The sequence below is a fragment of the Neophocaena asiaeorientalis genome, unplaced genomic scaffold, assembly GCF_003031525.2.
Source record: "Neophocaena asiaeorientalis asiaeorientalis breed wild unplaced genomic scaffold, Neophocaena_asiaeorientalis_V1.1 scaffold114, whole genome shotgun sequence".
In the NCBI taxonomy this organism is placed as follows: Eukaryota; Metazoa; Chordata; class Mammalia; order Artiodactyla; family Phocoenidae; genus Neophocaena; species Neophocaena asiaeorientalis.
Window position 1 is genome coordinate 9,826,566 of NW_020173116.1, and position 24,991 is coordinate 9,851,556.

Genomic DNA, 24,991 nt, shown 5'->3' on the forward strand with positions numbered 1-24,991 from the left:
TGAATGTAATTATTGATAATATTAGAGTATTAAGTCTGCCATATTATCCATTGTATACTAGTTTTTTCCTTTGGCTTCTTATTCCTCTTTTTTTTGGCCTTCATATGGCTTACTAGTACCTTTCTCAGAGCTCTGTTTTAATTTATTTATAGTGTTTTTGAGTATGTTGCTTTGTATAGATTCCTTATGGGTTGCTTTAGGTAATGTCATACACATAGATAACTTATCACAGCCTAATGGTATCCACTTTGAAGTATAGAAAAGTTACCTCTATTAAAGTCCCTTTATCCTCTCCATTATGAAAGCTACAACAGTTCACCTGGGATAAGAATAAAGTTTTAGAAGGCTGGGTCCAAAATATAAAGCCCTGTGGTCCCTGAACTTCAGGTATGACCTTGAGGTCTCAAGCCATTCTTGTACTAGTAACACCCTATTTGTACAGGCAACAGGCTGCAGGTACCCCACATAACATACCCTCCTTTATGCCCATCAATGCAGTTTAAAGAAACGTAAGAATATAACCATCCACTATAGTTCAGACCGCAGGTGTCTGAACATCTGTCTAAAAGCCCTAGGCAGATGGTCAGTATCAATATACAGTATCACATCTGTGGCTATAATTGGGTAAAATGAACTACTTGTCTCAGAAGGTACAGATCCCACCATGGAGAGCCACTCCACTTTCAGAATTTGGTTTCTATACTATCTCTGAATTCTGGAAATTAAAACCAACAAGCAACTAATCATGATTCTTGCCCTTTGTTGCTTTTCTAGCAGTTCTGTATCATGGAATGTATTATGTCCCTAGGTCAGTGTGCTAATACCCGGCTAACTCACATTTCGGCATGATCAGAACTGTACTCTAGATACATTAATCATATAGTTGGAATGAAGAAACGGGTAGCAGGGAGATCATGCTTCTACAGAGGGCTGGGAATGAAGCACGGAAGGCATGAACAAAGGTGTGGCCATGGAGATGTAAAGGAACAGAATTAGGTAGGAGAGGCTGCAAAAACAGAACGTGATAGGATACAGCAAGTGATTGGGCTCTGGAGCTAAGGAAGGAGAGAGAGTCCATGGTTTTGAGTCTGTGAGGCAGCACTAAGAAAAGCAGGTGAATAAGAGAAAGAGCTGGGGGGGAGGGTGGAGAGGAATGTGAGATTCTGAACATGTAGGATCTAAGGTCTCAGTGGCTGGCCGTAGAGACTGGTTAGGAGCTCAAGGAAGACATCACAGTTAGGGATCTCAATGCAGTAGGCTCCTGGACAGAGATGAGAGTGAAAGCGGCAGGAGTGGATGAGCTCACCAAGAGGAGGATGCAGAGAAAAAGAAACAGACCGAAGACTGAACCCTGGTAAAACACCAAACCAAAACAACCAAGGGAGTGCAGTCAGATGGCAGACAAAGAGTAGATGGTTCAAAGAGGGCATGATTGACAGGTCATAGGCTGCCAAGACATCAAGGAAGTTAAGGACTGGGAAAGGGCCACTGGTTTGGCCCGATGACAAATAGATCATGGTGGCCCACATGTACAGATGCCCGAAACCAGATGCAGCGGACAGGTGGCCAGAAAGCAGGGCCCACAAGAGGTTCAAGGACTGGGAGAGAGAGAACGACTTCCACAGCTCAGCAGCTACAATGGTTGATGGGTGTGGGGATTTTGTTTAGTTTGGGAAAATATGAGTATGCTGTAGGAGGAAGAGTACCTAAGGAAAGAACAAGCCAGGCCTGGAGAAGGATGGAGGGAGGAGATGAGGTCAGGGAACCAGAGGGGAAAAGGATCAGGCATTTCTTCCTCCGGGATGGGAGAGAAGCAGGGAGGCACGAAGCTAGGGAAAAACTGAAGGTGAAAACAGTGAAAGTATAGGATGCTGCTCCAAAGGCTCTGTACACGATTAATTTTCTTTTTAACCCAAAATGCTTTTCTCAATGAAATGTATGTAATTCAGTTGGGGCAAAGGGGGTTTCCAAATCTGACTAACCAGCAACACTAATTGGGAAACTTAAAAAAATACAGATTCCTAGGCCTCAACCCAGCCCCACTGAATAAGAATTTCTGGCGGAGGGAGCCCAGGAACCTGAATTTTAAAGCCTCCTCAGTGATTCTGATGGTTAGCTGGGTTTGAGACCTCCTAGTATGTTTTCAACCAAAGACGTGTATCAAAATCACGGGGGGAGCAGACGTTGACTCTGCAGAGCACAGCTATTAATATTTTTAAAAGCTCCCCAGGTGATCTGCTGTGCACCCTGGTTAAGAAACACGGTCAAGAAATGGGATTGAAAAAGCCACCTGGTTGGAAAGGATGCTGAAGTCGCCATACAGATTGGTTCTCTGTTGTTGATATCACCTGGCAATTTCCTTTGGACATTTTTCCTATCAAAACAGCACCTGCTCCTAGCCTGGCTGTCACAGGTGGACTGATATGATTCCCTGTGGCTTCTCAGTGCATTTCCACAGGCAGCCAGGCTGGTGGGGAGGTCATCTCTGCTATTTGGAGAGACACTGGAATTTTTTGAAGTCTCTTTAAGGGAAAGCATACAGAATAACATTGTTCTTTCTCTGAACTAACGACACACTGTACCTTATGAAAGAAACAGTAAGATGCAGAATGGAGACAAGGTGGTAGAAAAAGCAACGATGGTTCATGTTTCATTAATTCGAAAGAAAATCTGATCAAGCAGATTCACAATTAATTTGATCTGAAAATTCCTTGCCCTCTTCTGTCGATTTTTCTTTTTTTTTTTTAAGCAGCAGCAACAATACAACAACAACTGCAGAAATGAGAACCTGACACATAATTGTCTGGCTTTGAGGGAGGCTGCAAGCCCAGCTCTTTTAATGCCTCCCAGAGAAATACAACATTTTCTTTTATCCAAAATGGTGGTGTGATCCAATTCCTGCTCCAGCAGCCCCAGTACCTCATCTGTTGGAGTCTTTAAGTTTACGGCACAGACGGAAGCAGTCAGTTTCTCTCTTTTTATAGGACATTCACATTTGCATTCTCAACAGACAGTACAAGCCTCAAAGGCCATATTCCCCCCAATGTTATAATCCTACACTTGAAATACGAACGATATAATAGCAGCATGAAAATATTCTTACCCCGATGAAGGCTGGCTCCAGCTGTGGCTTAGTAAGTCAAAAACTAGTAAACTTGCTTGTAATAACATCCTAAAAATTCCAAAGGTTATTTTCCCTCATCCACAGTTAAAAAGCCATCTCCTACAGAACACTGTCACATCTGTGACGTGTCCAGGATTAAGGCAAGAGGGTTCTTGCTTATAGTAATTTGTCTGGTTAGAGATTAAAGAAAAAAACCTGTCTTGAGCTGTCAGTTAATATTTTTTCACTTAAAAAAAAAATCCATCTTCATGCTTCACAGCAGAACTGTGTGATTTTTAAACAGAGGTAAATTCTCCTATCAGGCATCTGATAGTTTTTTGCATGTCAGCGCAAGGCAAGCAAACAAAACACGACCCGCGAAGTTTCAAATGCATCTTAGTAACATAAACGGAAATTAGCTAGCTTTCTTTGATATCGAATTACCGAAGCATCTCACTGAAAAAACAAAATCCTCCTTGCAATTAATAAAGAATTGGGGTATTCTAACCAAGTTGAAAGCTAAGAACCTTCAAATTCCAAATCTTTCCATTCCTGGATGAGCTTTGGTATTCAGATGTTAATAGGATGCCTTTTTTTTTTTTTTGGCCAATGTTCAGGCCAAAGAGTCTGTGAAACAGACTTTTTCCATCCTATGACCTGTTTTAGAATTTCTTTCTTGCAGAATGTTAGTTATTTTACTTGGCGGATTGCCCGAATTCATTCTTACTTTCTCTCTTTCTCCTCCTATTACTTTACCTCCTCTCCCTTCTCTTTTCTCTCCCTTCTTCACCCTGTCTCTCTTCCATCCTTTGATAAATTATGGATTTAAATGAAAGTCCACTTGGCCCTACAGTCTATGTGAGATTTGGCAGGGTTGCTGGAGTTAGCAAATAAAAATACAGAATCCTGGGGCTCCCTGGTGGTGCAGTGGTTAAGAACCCGCCTGCCAGTGCAGGAGACACAGGTTCAAGCCTTGGTCTGGGAAGATCCCACATGCCGCGGAGCAACTAAGCCCATGTGCCACAACTACTGAGCCTGCACTCTAGAGCCCACAAGCCACAGCTACTGAAGCCCGCGTGCCTAGAGCCCGTGCTCCGCAAAAAGAGGACCCACCACAGTGAGAAGCCCATGCACCGTGACGAAGAGTAGCCCCCGCTCGCTGCAACTAGAGAAAGCGTGCACGCAGCAACGAAGACCCAACACAGTCAAAAATAAAAAAATTAATTAATTAATAATAATTTTAAAACAATACCGGATCACCAGTGAAATTCAAATTTCTGGTAAAAAAACGTTCTTTTTACTGTATGTCCCAAATACTGCGTGAGACATACTTACACTCAAAAACTATTCCTTGTTCATCTGAAATTCAAATGGAACTGGGTGTCTGGTATTTAATCTGGCAGTCCTAGTTTGGAGGTTAAACAGAGGGACATGAAACAACAAAGACATCTATTTACAACAACTGGAAGAAGAGACATTTCCATTCCCGTCCTCCTGAATGCTTTGGTCTAGGTGTAACATTTTCTGTGGCATTACTTCAATTTATTTTTGATCAATCAAGTTTTACTAAAAGCTCCACAGAGGATATCACATCTCGATACTGAAGAAGTCCAGCCAGGGTTTCAGGGCTAACCCAGCACCACCCGAATCCAGAACCTGCAAAATCGGTCCCTCAGGAAACATGCAATTTTAGCCCAAGCAACAAAAACCGCACAAATATTCAAGTTTTAATGGCTCACTTTTCTTCAAAATTTGAACCTCAAATTTAGTACTTGCAAAGGCACTGAACTCTCTGCTGTTCTTACTCTGAGGCTGTGTAGCATGATTGGTAACAGTAGTATTAGAAAAAACAACAGAATTCAAACGTACTTCAAAATGTAATGAAATGATCACCTCTTGGACATTTTAAGGGGAAGGTAAAAATAATGATATGCTACAGACATTTATAGATAAGATTAAAATCTTAATTATGCTAATTTTTTTTTCTGGTTCGTGGGCCTCTCACTGTTGTGGCCTCTCCCGTTGCGGAGCACAGGCTCCGGACGCACAGGCTCAGCGGCCATGGCTCACGGGCCTAGCCGCTCCGCGGCATGTGGGATCTTCCCGGACCGGGGCACGAACCCGTGTCCCCTGCATTGGCAGGTGGACTCGCAACCACTGCGCCACCAGGGAAGCCCTATGCTAATTATTAATTCAAGTGTATTTTTCGACATCTTGAGCATACCCAGGGGTATCACACAATTCAGAAATGCTGTTCTCTTGTTCAGAGACACATTAATATTCAGTATTTGGAAGTAATTTGAAGTCTAATAGCTGAAATGAAGGCTGTATAGAAGCGTAGTTAAAAGCATGGGCTCAGGAGGCAAAATGAGTTCAAATCCCAGCTCTGTCACACACTAGCTGTGTGACTCTGGGCCAGTTACTTACCCTCTCAGTGCATCATTTCCCTTATCAGTAAATGGGGATAACCATCCCAGAGAGCTGTGAGAATAATATGAGTAAAATGCTTAGAATAGTGCCTAGCACATAATAAATGCTCAGTAAATTTAAGGAGCGAGAGTCATACGACCTAGTCAAAACTGTCAATAGGAAAACAAAACTCACAAAATTAGAGAATGTCTCCATTTTTACAACTGGCTCATGAGAAAAAAGAGTTTTTTTCTTGTGGTCAAATGGATAATATCTATTTTTTTCAAAATTAAAAACAATGATATTTTACGTATTTAACCATTAAAAAATCCTCTGTTTTCAGAGTAATCTGCTTCTGGGGTTAAGTGAAAGTAACATCATCCTGTTTCAAGAAGTGAGGCTATACGATTACCAGTTCTATCCAACTAGTGCTTGTTTTTCTTGTCTCACTCTGCTTATTATTTTCCTTACTTGCCAAAACGCCAAAAGCAAATTAATAATACTCTCTCCCCCATCCCTACAAGCCAATTCATCTAACTCAATCCTCTAGCTTTAGTGGTAAACAGACTTTCAAATGAAACAGTCTCCAGTCGCTGGGTTTCCTGCCATCTGGTCACTCGTAACTTTGTCTGTGTTTTGAGCCCGGCACTGCTTAGATCCACACGACGGTGCAGCGCACATGTCTGCAGTTTAAGGCGGCATCGAAGAAAGGGGGCTTTCAAGTCAGACAACTGTAGGGGAATACCCAGGCTGGGCCACACCACCTGTGTAAGCTCTTGTAGCCTCTGTTTCTTTCTCTATAAAAAGGGAGGTTCTAATGCTCTCGACGTTTCCCAGTTGCTATGAGGATTCAAAGAACTGATTCATCGGCAGGGTGATCCTGTGTCCCGTTTACACCGGCTGTCCCTGCGTCACTGTTATATTATACAGCTCTCCTATTTTTAGAAAGCATTTAGTACACAGTCTGGCTTACAGTTAGTATTTGCTACCTCTTCATCATGATATACTGACACTAGTACTATTTGAAAGAAATGCTTTAAGTCCCACGGAGCCCTCATTTTTCAAGCAGGAATGGCCTGCTTAACACTGAAGGGTGAGTGCGCGCGTGTGTGTGAATGCTTGGTCATCTGCCCGTTATCCCTACAGTCCCTGTCCCTTTGTATATTTCAGTCACTTAAGAAGCTCAGAGTGGAGATGGAATTCTCTGTGGCAGAGCCCTGAGGGCAGAGGCTTAAATATTTTACATGTTTTTGTGGGGATCATGTGAGCACTGCTTTACCGAAATACACTCTGCCAACAGCAGAAGGCCCTTTGAGGTGAGCAGGTGGGCCGGGGCCGGGGAGCTGTTCTTCGACTTCTGCCAGCTACTCGGACTGTCAGATGAAGTCCAGACTCCAGCCTCTACTACTTCCAAGACCTCCATCACCGGGCAGAAATACCACCCTGACTCATCGCCTGTAACCAGGCTTCCTCCTGTCTCCTTCCGCAAGCTTCCTCACAGGCTCTGTGGGCTGCAATGCTCTCGACACTATGGAAGGAGAGCAGATATTCAGGGCTTGAAGGGAGATGCCAGCCCTCTGCTCAGAAACAGAATTTCTTCCTTAGTATCTCTTCTAGTCCGTGCGCCCTCTGCACCAGACCTAAAGCAGCGCCTCCAAGTGGCTCTGACCCAGCTGGGATCTCAGCTCTGCCACTGCCAACTGTGAGGTCTCACTCACTGACACCTCGATTATCCCTTCTGTAATATGAGATGTAGTAATGTCACCTCACCGGGTTGTTGTGAGACTGAAATAAGACAACGTGTCCGGCAGAGTGCCTGACACAAGATAGACATTGAATGCTTGGGGAGTAGCATTTTGGTACTAGGCTGCCTGAGAGGGGACCAGCATTAGAGGCATAGGGGTGCAAAGAGAATCTGTGATCTGGGGGTGGGAGGGACGGGGGAGAACTCAGTTTGTAAATATACAACCTCTGCATTTTATATCTAATTAAAATCCGTAGAAAAGAAAGCACAAATCAAGCTAACGGTATTTCTGAAAGAAGATACACGAAATGCACAGCGGATATATTCCAGACATCTTCTGTGTTATCCTGCATTCGTTCATTTACTCATACTAATAATCTTCGACTGAATAAGTATTATGTTCTAAATGCTGGGCAAGGCTTCAACACAAGAGTGAAGCAGCTTCATGAAAGGAAACACTTGGAGGAAGCGTAATCAGCCTGTTAATGTCAGGCACTGTTTATCGATTACGCACTGCAATCAATACATATGGTAATATTTATTGATTTACCACAGTCTCCCTTGGCCAGAGTGACTCAGAAAAACACTGCCATCTGCTACAGTCACACTGAATACAGAGGAGCTCCAGTTTATTAGTGAATGTCTCTTTGGACTGAAAGAGCTCTTTGCAAACGTTCCAAACTCACTTTCAGATACTGTCCACCTGAATCATTAAGTGAAGGAAGCAGTTGCTTCTGTGGTCTAGTTAGGGGTTGGTGAAAACTAACCCTTCCTGCATGGCATACACCCCAAATACCTACTTCTTGAGCCTGTGAATGGGTCCTGAAATTTTCTGAGTTGTCACTCCCTTGAGCTAAAGCTTTCCTTGGCCTTAATAGAATGCCTTGGGTCCTCTGAGGGGAGTCCTACCAGGCACCCGATAAACTAGCCTGTCAGGCAGTGTGGGCCAGAGAGATGGCCCGTGGCAGATGGGAGGGGCGACAGATTCACTGGAGGCAAATCTTTGGACAAGCTTCTTATACTCTTTCAGCCCTGATTTCCTCATCTATAAAACAGGAAATAAGAACTTCCTTTCCAGGCTATTGGGAGGACAGAAGAAATCATCTCCATCAGGTGACCAAGCTGGGGTTAGAAACACTGCAGGGCCCCTACAGGTGGTCTCCTTTTTGTTCCTGACTCCCATGGCACAAACTATCTCGTTAGTTGGTCAGTAACCTCTACTGTGTTTCGTGAACATGGGTTGACCAAAAATGAATTTATGTAGTGTGACCTGCATTTAAAAAATATTAACAAAAAAAAGAAAATGTCAGCGTCATGGTGGGTCCTGTTTTTTGACACTGTTGTTTGAAACATACACTCTCATAGGATGTGACATATGGCTGACTGGGTAGGTTATGTTTGAAAATTTGAGATGGGTATGATCTCCAAAGAATGAAAGCTGGAACTTGAAGGGATATTTGTATACTCATGTTCATAGCAGCGTAATTCACAACAGCCAAAAGGTAGAAGCAACTCAAATGTCCATTGATGGATGAATGGATAAAGAAAACGTCTATACACACAGTGGAATGTTATTCAGTTTTAAAAAGAAAGAAAATGCCTTTTTGAAGAGGAAGGAAATTCTGACACCTGCTACGACATGGATGAACCTTGAAAACATAATGCTAAGTGAAATAAGCCAGACACGAAAGGACAAATACTATCTGATTCCACTTATATGAGGTCCCTAGAGTAGTCAAAATTAGAGAGACAGAAAGCAGAGTAGTGGTTTCCAGGGGCTGGAGAGAGGAGGAAATGGAGAGTTACTAGCTATGGCAAGTTATTAATTTGGCCTATTAATGGGGACAGAGTTTCAGTTTGAGAAGATGAAGAGTTCTGGGAATACTTCATGGTGATGGGAGCCACAACAATGTGAATGTACTTAATGCCCCTGGACTGCACACTTAAAGATGGTTAAGACTATAAATTTTATGCTATGCATATCTTATCACAATTAAAATTAAAACCCTTTAAATTACCCCAAAAAAGCTTGAGAAATGCTGACCTAGATGACACCTTGAGGAGAGATATGTTTGGATGGAGTCCAGGCGTAGAGGAAAGAGAAAGCATCAGTCTAGGGGAACAAAACAAGAGAGGGGAACAGAACAAGAGAGGGGAACAGACTTCCTAGTTTTGCTGAAGAATTTTCTTCTATGACCTCTGGGACCATGGGCCTTCCAGTCTGGTGTACGAACATGAAAGATAAGGTTTGCAGTCTTGTTCTGTGATGGCATAATTTCCAATCTACGTTCCTGGATCTGTTTGCTGTTTTAATCTGATGGTATAACCAACACAACAGCAACATCTAATTTCCTTTTCAGGTAAAACCGACAGCCTTCTCACCTCTCTTTTCCTTCAGCAATGGTGCCCAGCCCCAGCTGGACTTGTTGGTCTTTGAAGGCTGGGTCAAGGCCTTCCCTCCTTATCCACTGGACAAGCCATACCTCTCAAAGGCCTTCGGTCTAATTTATTCATCTACATAACAAGGGGGTCCAAGGAGCCCTAGAGACCCTTCCTACGTTATTTTTTATTCTTAGTGTCTAAGCGTTGGAGAAATGGGATCTGGCCAATTTTCTCTAGGCAAAGTGTCTATACTAGATTTCTCATTTTCCTAGCAGACAGGAGCCTGGCAAATTACTTAAACAGATACGGAAAGGAAGTCTCTGGGGAAGGTACCTCGTGGGCTAAAAGAACAGTCACAGTTCATCATTTTAGACACGCATTGCTATGGCCAAAATAAATATCAGGAAGGTTTTAAACTTCTCTGAAAAAAAAAAAAACATCTTTTGGTAACAGTTCTCAAATTGACTTTGATCTCTCAAATTCCAAAACCTATTATATGATCAGTTTGTATAATCTTATTATTAAAAGCACATGCGTAAGTGATAGATTTCTTTATATGTTTAGCACATAATTGTTCCTCTGTATATTTTCCCTCCATATTTAACATTTTCTAAGGTAATTCTACAATGGGCATAAGATATTTTTAATAAATAACTATGCATGGAATGTTTGTGTTCCCCTCCCCCCAAACATATGTTGAAATTCTAACCCCCATTGTGATGGTATTAGGAGCTGGGCCTGGGAGGTAATTAGTCATGAGGGTAGAACCATCACGAATGGGATTAATGCCCTTATAAGAAGAGACACGAAAGAGCTTGCTTCTCCCCTCTCTGCTCTTTGCCATGTGAGGACACAGCGAGAAGATGGCCATCTGCAAACCAGGAGGTGGTCCAGACACTGAATCTGCCGGCACCTTGATCCTAGACTTCCTGGGCTCCAAAACCGTGAGAGAAATTTCTCCTGTTTATAAGCCACCTAGTCTACAGTGGCTTGTTATAGCAGCCTGAACTGATGGAGGTAAATACTTCTCATTGATATAAACACGCTTCACCTTCCACCTTTATAAATGACTCACAGGTGTACATCAGACATCTGGAAAGGAGCTCTGGGCATCACCATTAGACCCACTCTGTTCCATCCGTCAGTGATATCCAAGTCTTCTAAGACATTTAAAATTAGAAGTCTGTGGTGGAGGTGAACTCTCCAGCCACCTCCTGGCTATGCATTCTCCTTTGGGGAGAGGTAAAGCCATGCACTGCTGGCCTCTGGTCCTATTGTCTGAAGGCTGGGAGAAGAGCTCGTTCCGGCTGACAAGTCTGGAGAAGACGGACCACTCTGCGTTCTTCTTCACAGCTCCGGCTTCACTAGAAGACCTTTGTAAACTTAACCCTTTCTAAGCATGTCACCTTTTTTAAAGGAGAGATGACAATTCTCATTAAGCTCTGATCTGTACCAACTGCAGAGATAGGGTTGTTTTCTATCTTTTCTAAATCATGAATCCTATTAAATGCAGTAATAAGTATTTACTGAGTGCCTACTAGGTAATGGGCACTTTCCATATATTACTTCCAACTACTATATTAACCTGGGAGAAATAAGATTTCATGGGCTGCTCTAATTCAGTTTGAGCTTATAGGACTTTCCAAGTCTTTTACTGTACAATGTACACACCTGGTAGACCATTTCCTTCTGCTTCATTTTGTTAATTTTTTTTCTTCTAGAAGTTTAACTATTTGTGTTTAATCCAATTTCCTTAATTTATGAAGGTCATTTTTGAATCCTCATTTATTCTTTAAAGTAATAGGTACTTCGTTCAAATGCAGACAGGTCCTCTGTTAGGAGTTTTCTGCAAGCCTACGCTTTTGACCTCTGACTTAAGCGTGGACTTGCCAGTGGTGGGCAAATCTGGATTAAGCAGGCACGGTGACCCTGTGAAATTGTGGTCTTTGCTGTAGCTTGGAAATCTCCATTTGCTCCTTATTCCTAGAACTTTCCTAGTGAAGATGACAAACTAACAGGATCTCAGTCTGCTCTTCCTCTGCAGGCACTACCTTAGTCACTTGCTCTGAAAAGTCATCACCATAGTCAAGGTCATGTAGGTTTTCTTCTATGTTGTCTTTTAGGAGTTTTATAGTTTTGTGTTTTACATTCAGGTCTGTGATCCATTCTGGGTTAATTTTAGCAAGGGGTGTAAGGTCTGTGTCTAGAGTCATTTTTTTGCATGTGGATATGCGGTGTTCTACCACCATTTGTTTTAAAGACCATCTTTATCCATTGTATTGTCCTGGATCCTTTGTCAAAGACCAGCTGACTATATTTACGTGGGTCTATTTCTGGGCTCTCTATTCTGTTCCACTGATTGACTTACCTATTCTTTTGCCAACACCGTAGCTTTATAGTAAGTCTTGAAGTCGGGTAGAGTCAGTTCTCCAACTTTGTTCTTCTCCTTCAATACCGTATTGGCTATTCTATGTCTTTTGCTTTTCCAATGAGACTTTAAAATCAGTTTGTTGATATCCACAAAATACCTTGCTGGAATTTTGATTCAGATTGCATTGAATCTATAGACCAAGTTGGGGAATTTGTTTTTTATTAGAAGTATTCCATTATGTTTCCAATATATTGGAAGGTATTCTAGTATACCAAGATTGTTTATCCATTTACCAGCTGATGTATATTGGGGTTGTTTCCAGTTTTTGACTATCAAGAATAAAGCTGCTATTAAAATTCTTGTACTAATCTTTTTTTTTTTTTTTTTTTTTTGCGGTACGCGGGCCTCTCACTGTTGTGGCCTCTCCCATTGCGGAGCACAGGCTCCGGATGTGCAGGCTCCATGTGGGATCTTCCTGGACCGGGGCACGAACCCATGTCCCCTGGATCGGCAGGCAGACTCTCAACCACTGTGCCACCAGGGAAGCCCAAATTCTTGTACTAACCTTTTAAAGGACATGCGTTTCTCTTTTTTCCCATGCTAATAGTTACAAATGGAATTGTTGGATCTAGTACCAAGTGTGTGCCTAATTGCTGGGGAATGCAATAAATGTGTGTAAAAGGAACAGTTTTTAAAAATGGTTATGCCATTTTATGCTCCCATCAGCAATGCACTAGGGTTCCAATGGCTTCATATCTCCTGACTATTTGGTGGTGTTGGTCTTTTCAATTTTAGTCATTCTAGTGGGTGTATACAGTGGTATCTCATTGTGGCTTTAATTTGCATTTCCCTGAAGATGAATATTATTAGTAAAATGCATGTTTTCAGTTCCTTACTGGACATTTGTATATCTTCTTTGTCGGTTCGAGGCTTTGCCCATTTAAAAAATTTGTGTCTTTATCGTTTTGTTATTGAATTGTCAGAGTTCCTTATACATTCTGGATACAAACTATTTGTCAGATATATGTATTGCAAGTATATTCTCCCAGTTTGTGTCTTGCCTTGTCATTTTGATGACCAGATGTTTTGAATTTTGATGAAATCCAATTCATCGGGGTTTTCTTTTCTTTTCTGTGGTTTCGTGATTTCTGTAAGAAATCATTGCAGGTTGTGCGATATTGTCCCATGTTTTCCTTTAGAAGCTTTATAGTTTGGGCCTTTAAATGGAGGTCTGTGATCCATCTCAATTGTGTCTTAAGTGAGATTCAGATTTTCCCCCAGTAGCTCCTCCAGCACCATTTGTTGAAGTCTTTGTCAAAAATCAGTTGACCATATATGTGTGGGTCTATTTCTAGACTCTGTTTTGTTCCATTGATTTGTCTGTCCATGTCCATGCCGCACTGCCTTCATTACTTTAGTTTTACAGTAAGTCTTGAAATCAGGTACTGTAAGGCCTCCAACCCTGCTCTTCTTCAAGACTGTTTTGGCTACCTAGGACCCTTGCTTTTCTATAAAAATTTTAGAATCAACTTGTCATTTTCTAGAAAAGTGCCCTGTTGGCCTTCTGATCAACACTGTGTTGTATCTGTATGTCATTATGAGAAGAACTGACATATTAACATTAGGAGTCTTCCAATTTATGAATAGCTCTCCATTAAAGTCTAAGATTTCTCTCCTCAAGGTTTAATAGCTTTCAGTGTACAAGTCTTATATGTCTTTTGTTAAATTTATTAAGTATTTTATATCATTGCAAATGGGACTGCTTTTTAAATTTCATTTTGCAATTGTTTACTGTTACTAGAAACACAACTGATTTTTGTAAACTGACCCTGCTAAATTCTTTTATTGGTTCTGGCAGTTGTTTATTAAATTTCTTAGGATTTTCTCTATAAACAATCATTCATAAAGATTTTTCCAAAAGATTTTTCCATCTTTATGCCTATTATTTCTTTTTCTTGCCTTATTGTACTGACTAGAACTACAATGCTGAATAGAAGTGATAAATGCAGACATTACTGCTATGTTCTTGATCTTGGGAGGAAAGTGTTTGGTATTTCACCATTAAATAAGACATTAGCAGTAGGTCTGGGGGTAGATGCCCTTTGTCAGATTAAACAAGTTCCCTTCTTGTACTAGTTTGCTGAGAGTTTTAAAAATCATGGATGGGTGTTGAATCATGTCAAATGCTTTGCCTTCATTGTTTTAGAGGATCATATGGTTTTTCTCCTTCATTCTATTAATACGGTGGATTACGTTAATTTTTCTTCTAACATTAAGCCAACCATTCATTCCTGTGATAAACCCTACTTAGTTATAATGAATAATGTCCTTTTCATATATCACTGGAACATATATGCTAATGTTTTATTAAGGATTTTTTAGTGTTTATAAGAGATATTGGATTACAATTTTCTTTTCTTATAAGGTTTATGTCAGATTTTGGTATCAAGGTTATACTGGCCTTATACAATGAATTGGGTAGTTTTTCTTCCTCTTCTATTTTCTGAAGGTGTTTGTATATACTTCCTAATATTCTGTTTAATTTTTATACTGATTACTGAATAAATGGATGTTAAAAATCTCTATTATTATTGTTCTGTCAGTTTTTGTTTCATATATTTTGATAATCTCTTAGTAAATATGTACATATTTATGACTGGTCTGTTTTCCTCATTCACTGACCTTTTTAGCATGATAAAATGTTCTTTTTACCTATTCTAATACTCTTTGTCTAGAAGTCTGTATGGTAGTTTAATAGTGTCACACTAGCTTTCTTATGCTTACTGTTTACACAGTCTATCTTTTCCTCTTCTGGCTTCAACCTACTGTGTTTTTATATTTAAATTGTATATCTTATAGACAGTAGGCAGTCTTTCAAATCTAATTTATTTTGGTGTTTTATTTTCATTCCTCCAATGACATTTATGCTTTTTTTGGTTTTTTTTAGTGTTTTTTCTGGTTATTATACTATGCATCCTTAACTTATTGCCAGTCTACTTGGATTTAATATTATATCACTTCACATAAAATATAAGAATCTTAGAGTCATGCAATTCCATTTGCCCTCTCTTATCCTCTGTGGTATTTTTGTCATACATTTTACATCTACATACATCATAAGTCCCATAAGAGTATTTTGTTTTTTACATTACATAATCTCTTGTATTTACATAAATATTTATCATTTCCTGTAAATACTTCCTTCGTGTAGGTCTGAACTTCCCCCTGAGATTATTCCCCTTCAGCCCGACAAATTTCCTTTATCACTGATTGTAGTGCAGGCCTTCTGGAAATAAATTTTCTCAGATTTTGAAAAACCAAAAATGTCTTTATTTCACCTTGTTTTGAAGGATATTTTTGCTAGATTTAGAATTCTAGCTTGATACAGTTCTTTATTTTTTTTTAATTTATTGTTTTTATTTTGTCTTCCAGCACTTTAAAGACACCTTTGCATTATATTCTAGCCTCTGTTGTTGGTGGTGGGAATCCTATGGTTAACTGCGTCACTGTTAACCTTTTACCTAATATGTCATTTATCTCCAGCAATGTTCAAGATTTTTCTCTTTACCTTTAATATAGGTTTTAGCAATTTTACTGTAACGTTTCAAGGTGTGGTTTTCTTTTATTTATCCTGCTTAGGATTTGTTAAGCTTCTTGCATTTGTAAGTTAAGGTGTTCAGCCAGTTTGGGATGCCTTCAGCTGTCATCTCTTTGAATATTTTTTCTGATCTGTTTTTTCTGTCCTCTCCTTCTCAGACCCCAATTACATGTGTATTATACTACTTGATATTGTCCTATAATTCACTGAGGTTCTGTTTATTGTTTTTAATCTTCATTCTCACTGTTCTGCATATTGGATAATGCTTATTGATCTGACTTTAAGTTTACTTACCCTTTATTTGGTCATTTCCATTCTTCACTAAGGCTATCCAGTGAAATTTTTGTTTCAAATATTTTACTTTTCAGTTCCAGAAGTTTCACTTGGCTCTTCTTAATCATTTCCATTTCCCTGCTGAGAGTCTTCTTCTTTCAATTATTATGACCATGTTTTCCTTTATATTCTTGAATATATTTTAACACCTGCTTTAAAGTTATTGCCTGAAAATTCTAACATTTAGGTTACTTCAAGTTCTATTATAGCAATTACATTTTTACTTGATTATGGATAACAATTTCCTATTTCTATACATATCTGTTAATTTTTGATTAGATAATAAATATGAATGACATGTAATAGAGGCTCTAGATCTGTTTTATTCCTTTAAAGAGTGTTAATATTTTTGTTTCAGACAAATTACTAGCTGAACTTGTGAATCCTTAGGATTACACTTTGTTATGACCTACTTTGGTTTTGCCCTTAGTTTTAGGATGAATCCTTTATTCTTAAGGCGAGGCCTTTCTGAGGGTTCAGACAAAAACCTAAGTGTTTGCCAAGTCCCTATAACTTGGGTGAGATTCAAATTCCAAACTCTACAGGCAATCTTTGTAGGCAGTAGGCAGCTATTGAAATGTCTGCTCAGCTTTTCAGCTCTCCAGCTATTGTTTTCCACTGGGCTCACTGGCCTTTCTCCGATACCTATGCAGTTTAGAAGTCACCCAAGCATGGAGGAGAATTTATATACAGAAGTGGAACTCTCTTCTCTATGGCTGCCTCCTTTCTGGAATTTCTTCCCTTAAATCCCGGCCACTCTGGCAGGCTTGAACTCCATCCTCATACACTTCAAGAATATATGACTATGGCCTTGAGTTGTAGTTACTCTTGGTGGAATGGGGAGTGCCCTCAGGAGAGAAGCTGTAAAAATGTAGGTCTCATGCATTCCAATTCTTTCTCTCAAGGATCAAATTGCCAACATTTCTGCCTTCTTTTGATCAGCCTCTAGTGTCTTCAAATAGTTTTGTTTTGTAAAAAATATTTCATCCAGAGTTTTTTGTTTTTTTTTTTTTTTGCGGTACGCGGGCCTCTCACTGTTGTGGCCTCTCCCGTTGCGGAGCACAGGCTCCGGACGTGCAGGCTCAGCGGCCATGGCTCACAGGCCCAGCCGCTCCACGGCATGTGGGATCTTCCCGGACCGGGGCACGAACCCGTGTCCCCTGCATCGGCAGGCGGACTCTCAACCACTGCGCCACCAGGGAAGCCCTTTTTTTTTTAAGAATTTACATACAAATGAGGTCATACGGTATTTGTTTTCTCTGCCTGACTTATTTCACTTAGGATGATGCCCTCAAGGTCAATCCATGTTGTCGCAAGTAGCAGGATTTCCCTCTATGGCTGAATAATATCCCATTGCGTACAGATACCACATTTTCTTTATCCATTCATCCATCAGTGAACACTTAGGTTGCTTCCATGTCTTGGACATTGCAAACAATGCTAATCTCTCGTTTTTAAAAGAGGCTAGTGAGGAAAGATGCTTTTTCATAAAATGAGCTGTCTGGATACTCTCAATTTTATACTACAATTTAAAACCAAAAAGTGGCTTTAAATGACTTAGAGGTCATGGAACTATACAGACAGAGGGACGTATAGGCATTACCGAAGCCAAGTCTGTCCCACCAAACCACAAATGTAGAAGAGGTATCTTTCCTAGTGCCTATGTGTATGTTATTTACAGTTTTCAGCTCTCCTTCACCTCTTTGGTTTCCATGGAGCTCATAATTTTTGGTCTGTTTTATCACCTTGTTCCATCTTCTGGCATCTGTATACTCCTGATTCTCCTAACCTGGCTGCTAAGTCATTTTGATTGCTCTGACCCTTAATGTTGAATGTCCTCTCAAAATCCACATGTTGAAGTCCTAACCTCCAGTACTTCAGAATGTGATTTTATTTTGAGATAGCATCTTCACAGGGTAATCAAGTTAAAATGAGAACATTAGGGTGGGCGATAATCCGACATAACTAGTATTTTTATAAAAAGGGGAAATTTGGACACAGAGACATGCAGAGAAGGAAGATGATGTGAAGAAACACAGGGAGAAGATGTTTATCTACAAAACAACGAACAAGGTCTGGAATTGATCCTTCTTTCACAGGAGAAACAAACCCTAATGACTGATCTTGGGCTTCTAGCCTCCAGAACTGAGACAATAAATTTCAGTTGTTTAAGGGACCCAGTCTATGCTACTTTGTTACAGCAGCCCTAGCAAACTAATACACTTACCACTTAACAAATAAATGGGTCCCCACTTTTCTCCTTGGTTCTGACTTATGACTTTGTTTTGTCTCCTAAGATCCCCTGACCCCTCAGTATGGTAAATGGCCAAAAAAGCTGAATATCCAAAGATGTGTGTCCCAATTTTTTCACTTAAGTTGAATGACTTTTCTGATCCTTAGATTCCTTATATATGAAATGAGGATACTGTCTTACCTATCTGTCTGCATATATAAAGCTCAGATAGGATACCACACAGAGACTGTAAAATGCTACGCAAGTCTAAGGCATCCTGAGTCCCTGCTCTTTATTCATAATGAGCTGCTCCTCTTGCCTAATTATAACAGACCACGGTTAGAAGGTTCTTTGGGAGGATCAAGTTTAGAATTCTCCACTTTTAAGAGGGATACTTGCAGCCTCAGGCTTTATTTCTGCTGTTTCTAGTTCAAGAGGCAGGATATGAGATGGATGACTAAGTCTGTTTTGCTCAAAGAGACAAGAATGTGGGGTGATGCTTCAAACTTTCACTGCTCACAGATCTCCAGAGGGTTTAAAAATAATTCCTCAGACAACATATTTATTTTGATAAGGTAATGAGTTATGGAAACCAATTCTTTTAGAGAATGGACTTTTCGGAGATGTATAAGGGGCGGAGAACTTTAGCGGCACATCAAACTGTATTAACAAAATCGGAGCCCACTGAATGTGATTTTAAATTTGAAAAAATTAAATGCAGGATGCTAGCAGCTTTCCAAAATATTTTGTATGCTCCTTTGCCTGTTTTTAAGATGATTTGTTAATGAGAATTTGAAAAATTGTTGTTTCTACAGTAATTAACACTTTTATAAAACTATTTATAAAAAAATATAACTTACTCCCAAATAGTTGACATTCTAGTTGCATAAATTCTTATCTAGTCTCAAACACTGCTCAAAAGAACTACATATTTAAATGATTCTACCCATTTCAGTTCTCTAGAATGCCTCCAGATGGCATTAAAACCCTTCTCCTACTATATTTTACAATCAAAAATTTAAAAATTAGTAATATTTTAACCATTTAAAACCAGTCACATTCATTATATCATTAGAAATCATGATAATGGAACTATTTTGAACTTTTAGGGTAACATCTTAAGAAACATGTAATCATAACCTTTACGAAACAAACAGCCATCCTATGTAAGCCAAAGGCTCTTCCTAGATTGAGAAACAGATCTTGGACAAATACACTCAATAATGTTATATCGTAAGCTGTCATTTCTAATGAATAGCTCTTTAAATGCTTAGTAATAAGAGCACTGGTCCAAATATAGATATATGCACAAAACGGTCTTATAATAAGAAAATACATTTAACTCCTCAGAAATGATAAAAAATAATGATTTTTAAGGAGTAAACCTGTTACTAATTCCTATGGAGCTAAAATAATTTGTTAGCTTGTGAATTATGTAAACTTTGGCATATAAATTTGGCATCGAATTAATCGTCAAAACATTTTTTGGATTGCTTGGCTATCGAGGGGAAAAAGACAAAACGTAGAGTGAAGAACATGTTTTAAAAGCCTTTTCTTATCTTTTCAAAACTGTGTTTGTTAACTCAAAACTATGAACAAACCCTTGAGGGTCCAGAGATATCTATAACTGTATATTTCACATAATTCAGAGGTCAGGTTGCAAAGGGCAGGCTTTAAAATGACACTGGTACTTCCCAGGTGTGCAGGACAGACTATCTCCTAGTATGTGTGAAAAGTCCTCTAATTATTTATGACAGTGATGGAAGTTGCCAAGCAAATTCCAAAAGCTTTCCTCCCCTCCCCCTGCCAAAATAATACCGTCAATCTCGTTACATTTGTACTTTATGAAGAGGAGCCTTGTGTTTTCAAGATTTTTCTTACTGGGCTAAAGCATAAGAAAGACCTCAAAATGCATACGCACCCAAAAGCATTTAAAAACACATTATCATGAGAAAGAGAACCACAGCCTTCTTTCCATTATTACTGTTACTATAACAAGTTATTTGCGCTCTTTCATATTATAAGCATATTAAAGAACAGTCATCTCGGGATAGAAACAGGAAACAGACTTACGATGTATTCGATGTGCCATTGTCTGGACTCCCTGGCTCAGCATCACCTTTCTCTTAAAAAGGAAGAAAATACCAACATGTGAGCGTTACAGCCTATAAGATTTAAGAGAGGTTCAATATATTTCCACACTCCTACTAACAACCATTCAAAATGTGCAGCAGGAGGCTTTTCAAACATCTTTTTTATTGTCCAAGAACCGGATTTGCAAAATAATTTCTTCTTTGTAATACAATGGCCCAGGCAAGGATCTGTGAATAGGTACTACGGAGCTGTTTGCAAACAAGCAGAGGTTCAGAGTGGAGACCCTGCCAAAAGATGAATACCTTACAGATGGAATCTGTTTCCTTCTACTTCTTTTACAGGAAACTTAAGGAAATAAACCCCATTAGCATTCTAGATGCAAGGCGTTTTGGATTCTGATCCCTTCTGCTAACACAAGCTAAACCAGGTCAGGTGACATCAGAACTTGGAGGAGAGAATTCTACACAACACTGAGGTTGCACCCTAGCTTACAAGATTCTCAAGAATTACACCCCACAGAGAGCCCCAGCAGCAGGTTCTGGGGTCACCCTGTTAATGCAGAATAAGATATAAATCAGAAATCCTTCCTGGCCATCTGAGAGACTAGTTAAAGAAATGTTTCTGCCGTCTGTGGTCACCGAGGATTGAATGGGTTTTAATGAAGGGAGCCTGGAACCAGTTCGTTTCTTGTAGTTTTAAAGGGCAAATTCCTCTTGCAATTGACATAATGTAAGTCTTAGATCCTCGACCACTGATGGCTTGACACCATACATCCTTGTATTGTAAGGCACTTCTTTTTGTTTTCTTGAGGCTACGGGATGGAGGAAGGTCATGACTGCCATTGTGAGTTAGCTGTGGTTAGTTAGGCTGGTTATGTAGTGCTAATAGTTTAACATACCCCAGAGAAGGTTATGAGTTGCAAGAGATGGGCCTGATGGTGGCAACTGGCTTTGCTTTGCTCTTTCAAGTCAGGCCTGGAGACCTCACAGAATCCCCCAGTCTGCTGTTTAGGGCTTCAGGCCTATGTCCTGTACCAAGTCCCTTTTGTCAGCTGTAGCCATTAGCTTATTGTCACCGAGGCTTGGGAATGACCCCCTAAATTACATGATGAACACATTCTGAAGATATCGTCCAAACTGAACTCAAAAGTAAACTTTATAATTTCTTTTCCTTTCCGTTCTTTCAAACAGAACGGTTGTGAGAGAAAGAAGACAGTGACATATAGTGCACACATCTATCTCAGATGTAACTCTGTGTTAATGTGTGTCTACACACTGCCGGGACATACGTGAGGGACAGTCACCTTGTGAAAAGTCACATCTATTTTAACTGCCTCAGTACCAAACACTGACGGAGCCCCAGTACGTGGGAAACCATGCTGAAGGAAAAACAGAGGCAGAGAATTAATAAACTTGCTCTAAATATCTTGTACGTTCATAATATATTTTCTCTTCCAGGCCAGGTTTGTTGTAAACTCACTTAGGAGACATGCAAGACCTTGTCAACTGGCTTTGGTGCTAGAAAATAACCTTAGTACTGTCCAAAATCACTTTTCAAATGAGAAACCACAATTCCTGCCAGAATCCTAAAGTACAGAGTTGTAACACCTGCATTACCTAAGATAAAACTAAATGGAGGTTTAATTTTTCTCAAACATAGCGATCTTTTTTTTCCCCTTTAATTTGGAGAAATTGGTTACTTTCCCTGGTCTGGAGCTGCCAGAAGTTACCCCACATCCAATCATCATCAGGAATGTAGGCAGCAGGCTCAGAAGCCCAGGAGTAAATGTTTCTCAACAACTTGTGTCATTAAAAAAAAGGAAATCAATATGATACATGAAGACATTGTTTGGATGTCTGAATAAATATGTTTTACCTTGACCAACAATGCTGCCAGACAACCCGTGGGCTGAGAGGACAGAGGCCTTATTGCACATGGGATCTGGGGGCTGCAGGAATCGGGAGCCGGATCGGCGCAGGAACAAAGCTGCAGCCGATTATCTCTGCTCTTAGCAGCACTTATGTTGTGGCAACAGGGAAAACAGAATAGGTTCTGGCGAACGGGAAGGATGCAATGGGGCCAAACTGGGCATTTATGAACAGTCGGGGAATATAGGAATCGGGAGCCGGATCGGCGCAGGAACAAAGCTGCAGCTGATTATCTTAGCAGCACTTATGTTGTGGCAACAGGGAAAACAGAATAGGTTCTGGCGAACAGGAAGGATGCAATGGGGCCAAACTGGGCATTTATGAACAGTCGGGGAATGAGTGCTCTCAGTTGATCATGAATTAACCTTTTTGGAGAAAAGGAAACGCAGGATGGAGTCAGGAAGTAAAACTATGTTTGCCCTTCAGAAAGAATGAAACACAAAATTCTCCCCAATGTCTGGAAATTTTACGTGATGTAATTTCTGAAGTTAACTTGAAGTGTCTATGTGCACAAGCCATGGAGAATCATAGGCTCTTTATCAGGACCCGAGGGAAAATGATGAATGCGAGCTGGAAAAAATTCTCAGTAAGGGATTTTTCAGTTGGGTGCTCAGGAGATGTTTCCTCTCCGCCGCCAATGAGGACTGGTGGGGCTTCGTCCTGATTATTCCAGCTGTTTTCATGATAGATTCAACACTGCTCTCCTAGGGAAGGAACCTGCATTGATCTTTAAGACACTGGGCATAAGAGATAGGCTCAGGTGCAGTGTGGTCATTTTGCAGGCGGAAATATAATTAAAGAGAGAAAGAGAAAAAACGAGCCGTAGAAAGAAAATGTATACATTCATACTCACATATAAATACATATGTATGTGTGTATGTATATTACATGTATACTTTCAACTTGACACTCCATATTTGTCTACCTGAGTCTTCCACAGTACCAAACATATATTACATGCTCAGTATATGTCTTCTGTCTGATGACCTATCATTAATGCAGTGTCCCACGCTACAGTGGAAAAAGAGGAGAAAGGTACACATACCACTGAGACGGTATACAAGTTAAGGTATGAAACAGCTTGATGACTCCAATAGGTCACTTAAAAAATGACAGTAGCTACATGTCTAATCCAGTAAATCTACCAAGGACTTTTATGTCGAGTAGTCTCTCTGGAAACATAGATAATATCTAATTCACGCCCCTTCAACTGAAAATGACTGCACTGCTGGAGTACCATAATTAGCGCTATGAAAAGGAAATCAAAATAGACCTAGGCTGTATTCTGCTTCGAAGGCAAGTTTTGCTGTGCTACCACTTTACAATAAAAGTAATCTGTGCTCAGCGTAAAGAAAAAAAAACTGAACAGTAGAGTAAAGGTAACGACTGTGCTTGCTTTTGTCATTAGTCCTGGTCGCCCTGCAACTGTAACACTAAGTAATATGCTTATTTCTAGAAGAATCAACTTCAGACAGTATGTAACGATTTCTGATATGAAAAATGAGAGATAAGGTGTTTAATACACTTATACTACCACCTCCCTTCCGCTTAAAATTTCTGTTAGTTCTGTTAAACTTTAGTGTCTAGTGGGTATCTTAACTTTGAATAAATTTAACCTATTTTTTGATTAAACAACTTCTGACAGTACCTCTTCTTTTATACTCTGCAAAGCGAGGCAACTCACATCCCACTATGCACAGCTATACCTTTCCTCCGGCATAGCCAAGATTTAAAATATTTATATTCTGTTCAGTAACTATTAATGAGTCATCCTCATTAATATTAATTTTATCAATAATTTAATTTTGGGAATTGCCCATAGGCCATGAGAAAAATTATACACGAGTAACGGAATTTACAATATCATAACAACATATATATTAGCCTCTAAGGAACAGTAGAGAGACTGGACCTGCACGGAGGGACGGCCACTACACTTGAAAGAAGGCAAGGGTTCCCATATTTACGTCAAATGGATTCTCATTCTTGTATCTCATTGTGGCAAAGGTTCATTCGTCTCAAGTAAAGGCTACGCTTTTCCTAAAGAGAAATTCAATAGCGCATGCATGTAATGTGTACAAAAATGTTTATATACAGTTTTTAAAAAGTAAAATGAGTTAACTGTAAAAACACCTTCCAGGCCCAGAAAAGGGGACACTGACAAGAAATAACCCAGAAGCCTCCTGAGCTTGTGTCCTATTCAAGCCCAGCTAGCTAGCAATGGAGTTTTGTGTTAATCATTCTCCCTTTCTTGACAGTTTCTGCCACCATGAATTAATTTGTAAATAAAAGTCTTTAAAAAAAAAAAAAAAAAGTCTTTAGTTTTTCCTGATTTAAAATTTCATATGAATGCAATCATAGTGTACGCATTCTTCTGGGATTACTTCTGTCATTCAATGATATGACTTTAGATTCAGCCAATGTGATGTGCATAGCTTTGGTTCATTCACCCTCACTGCTGTGCAGCATCTCCTTATAAAAATCTGTCATTCTGGGCTTCCCTGGTGGCGCAGTGGTTGAGAGTCCGCCTGCCGATGCAGGGGACGCGGGTTCGTGCCCCGGTCCGGGAAGATCCCACATGCCGCGGAGCGGCTGGGCCCGTGAGCCATAGCCGCTGAGCCTGAGCGTCTGGAGCCTGCACTCCGCAACAGGAGAGGCCACAACAGTGAGAGGCCCGTGTACAGCCAAAAAAAAAAACTGCCGTTTTCCTTTATTTGACACTTTTTCGGTGTTCTACTTAAGAAATACATCAGAAAGATGTTCTCTATTACCTTTTGAAAGTGTATAATTTTACTG

The 24,991-nt window shown here is 40.0% G+C and overlaps 1 protein-coding gene across 1 annotated transcript in view; it reads right to left on the reverse strand.

The window, feature by feature from the left end:
- The window catches only part of AFF3 (ALF transcription elongation factor 3), a 474,009-nt gene that overhangs the window by 165,952 nt on the left and 283,066 nt on the right, over positions 1 to 24,991 (reverse strand). Inside the window, exons 8-9 of the mRNA XM_024743692.1 lie at positions 20,247 to 20,298; positions 5,531 to 5,584 (exon numbers count right to left, since the gene is read on the reverse strand). Of these exons, the coding sequence (XP_024599460.1) occupies positions 5,531 to 5,584; positions 20,247 to 20,298 (106 nt within the window). The remainder of the gene's footprint in view (positions 1 to 5,530; positions 5,585 to 20,246; positions 20,299 to 24,991) is intronic.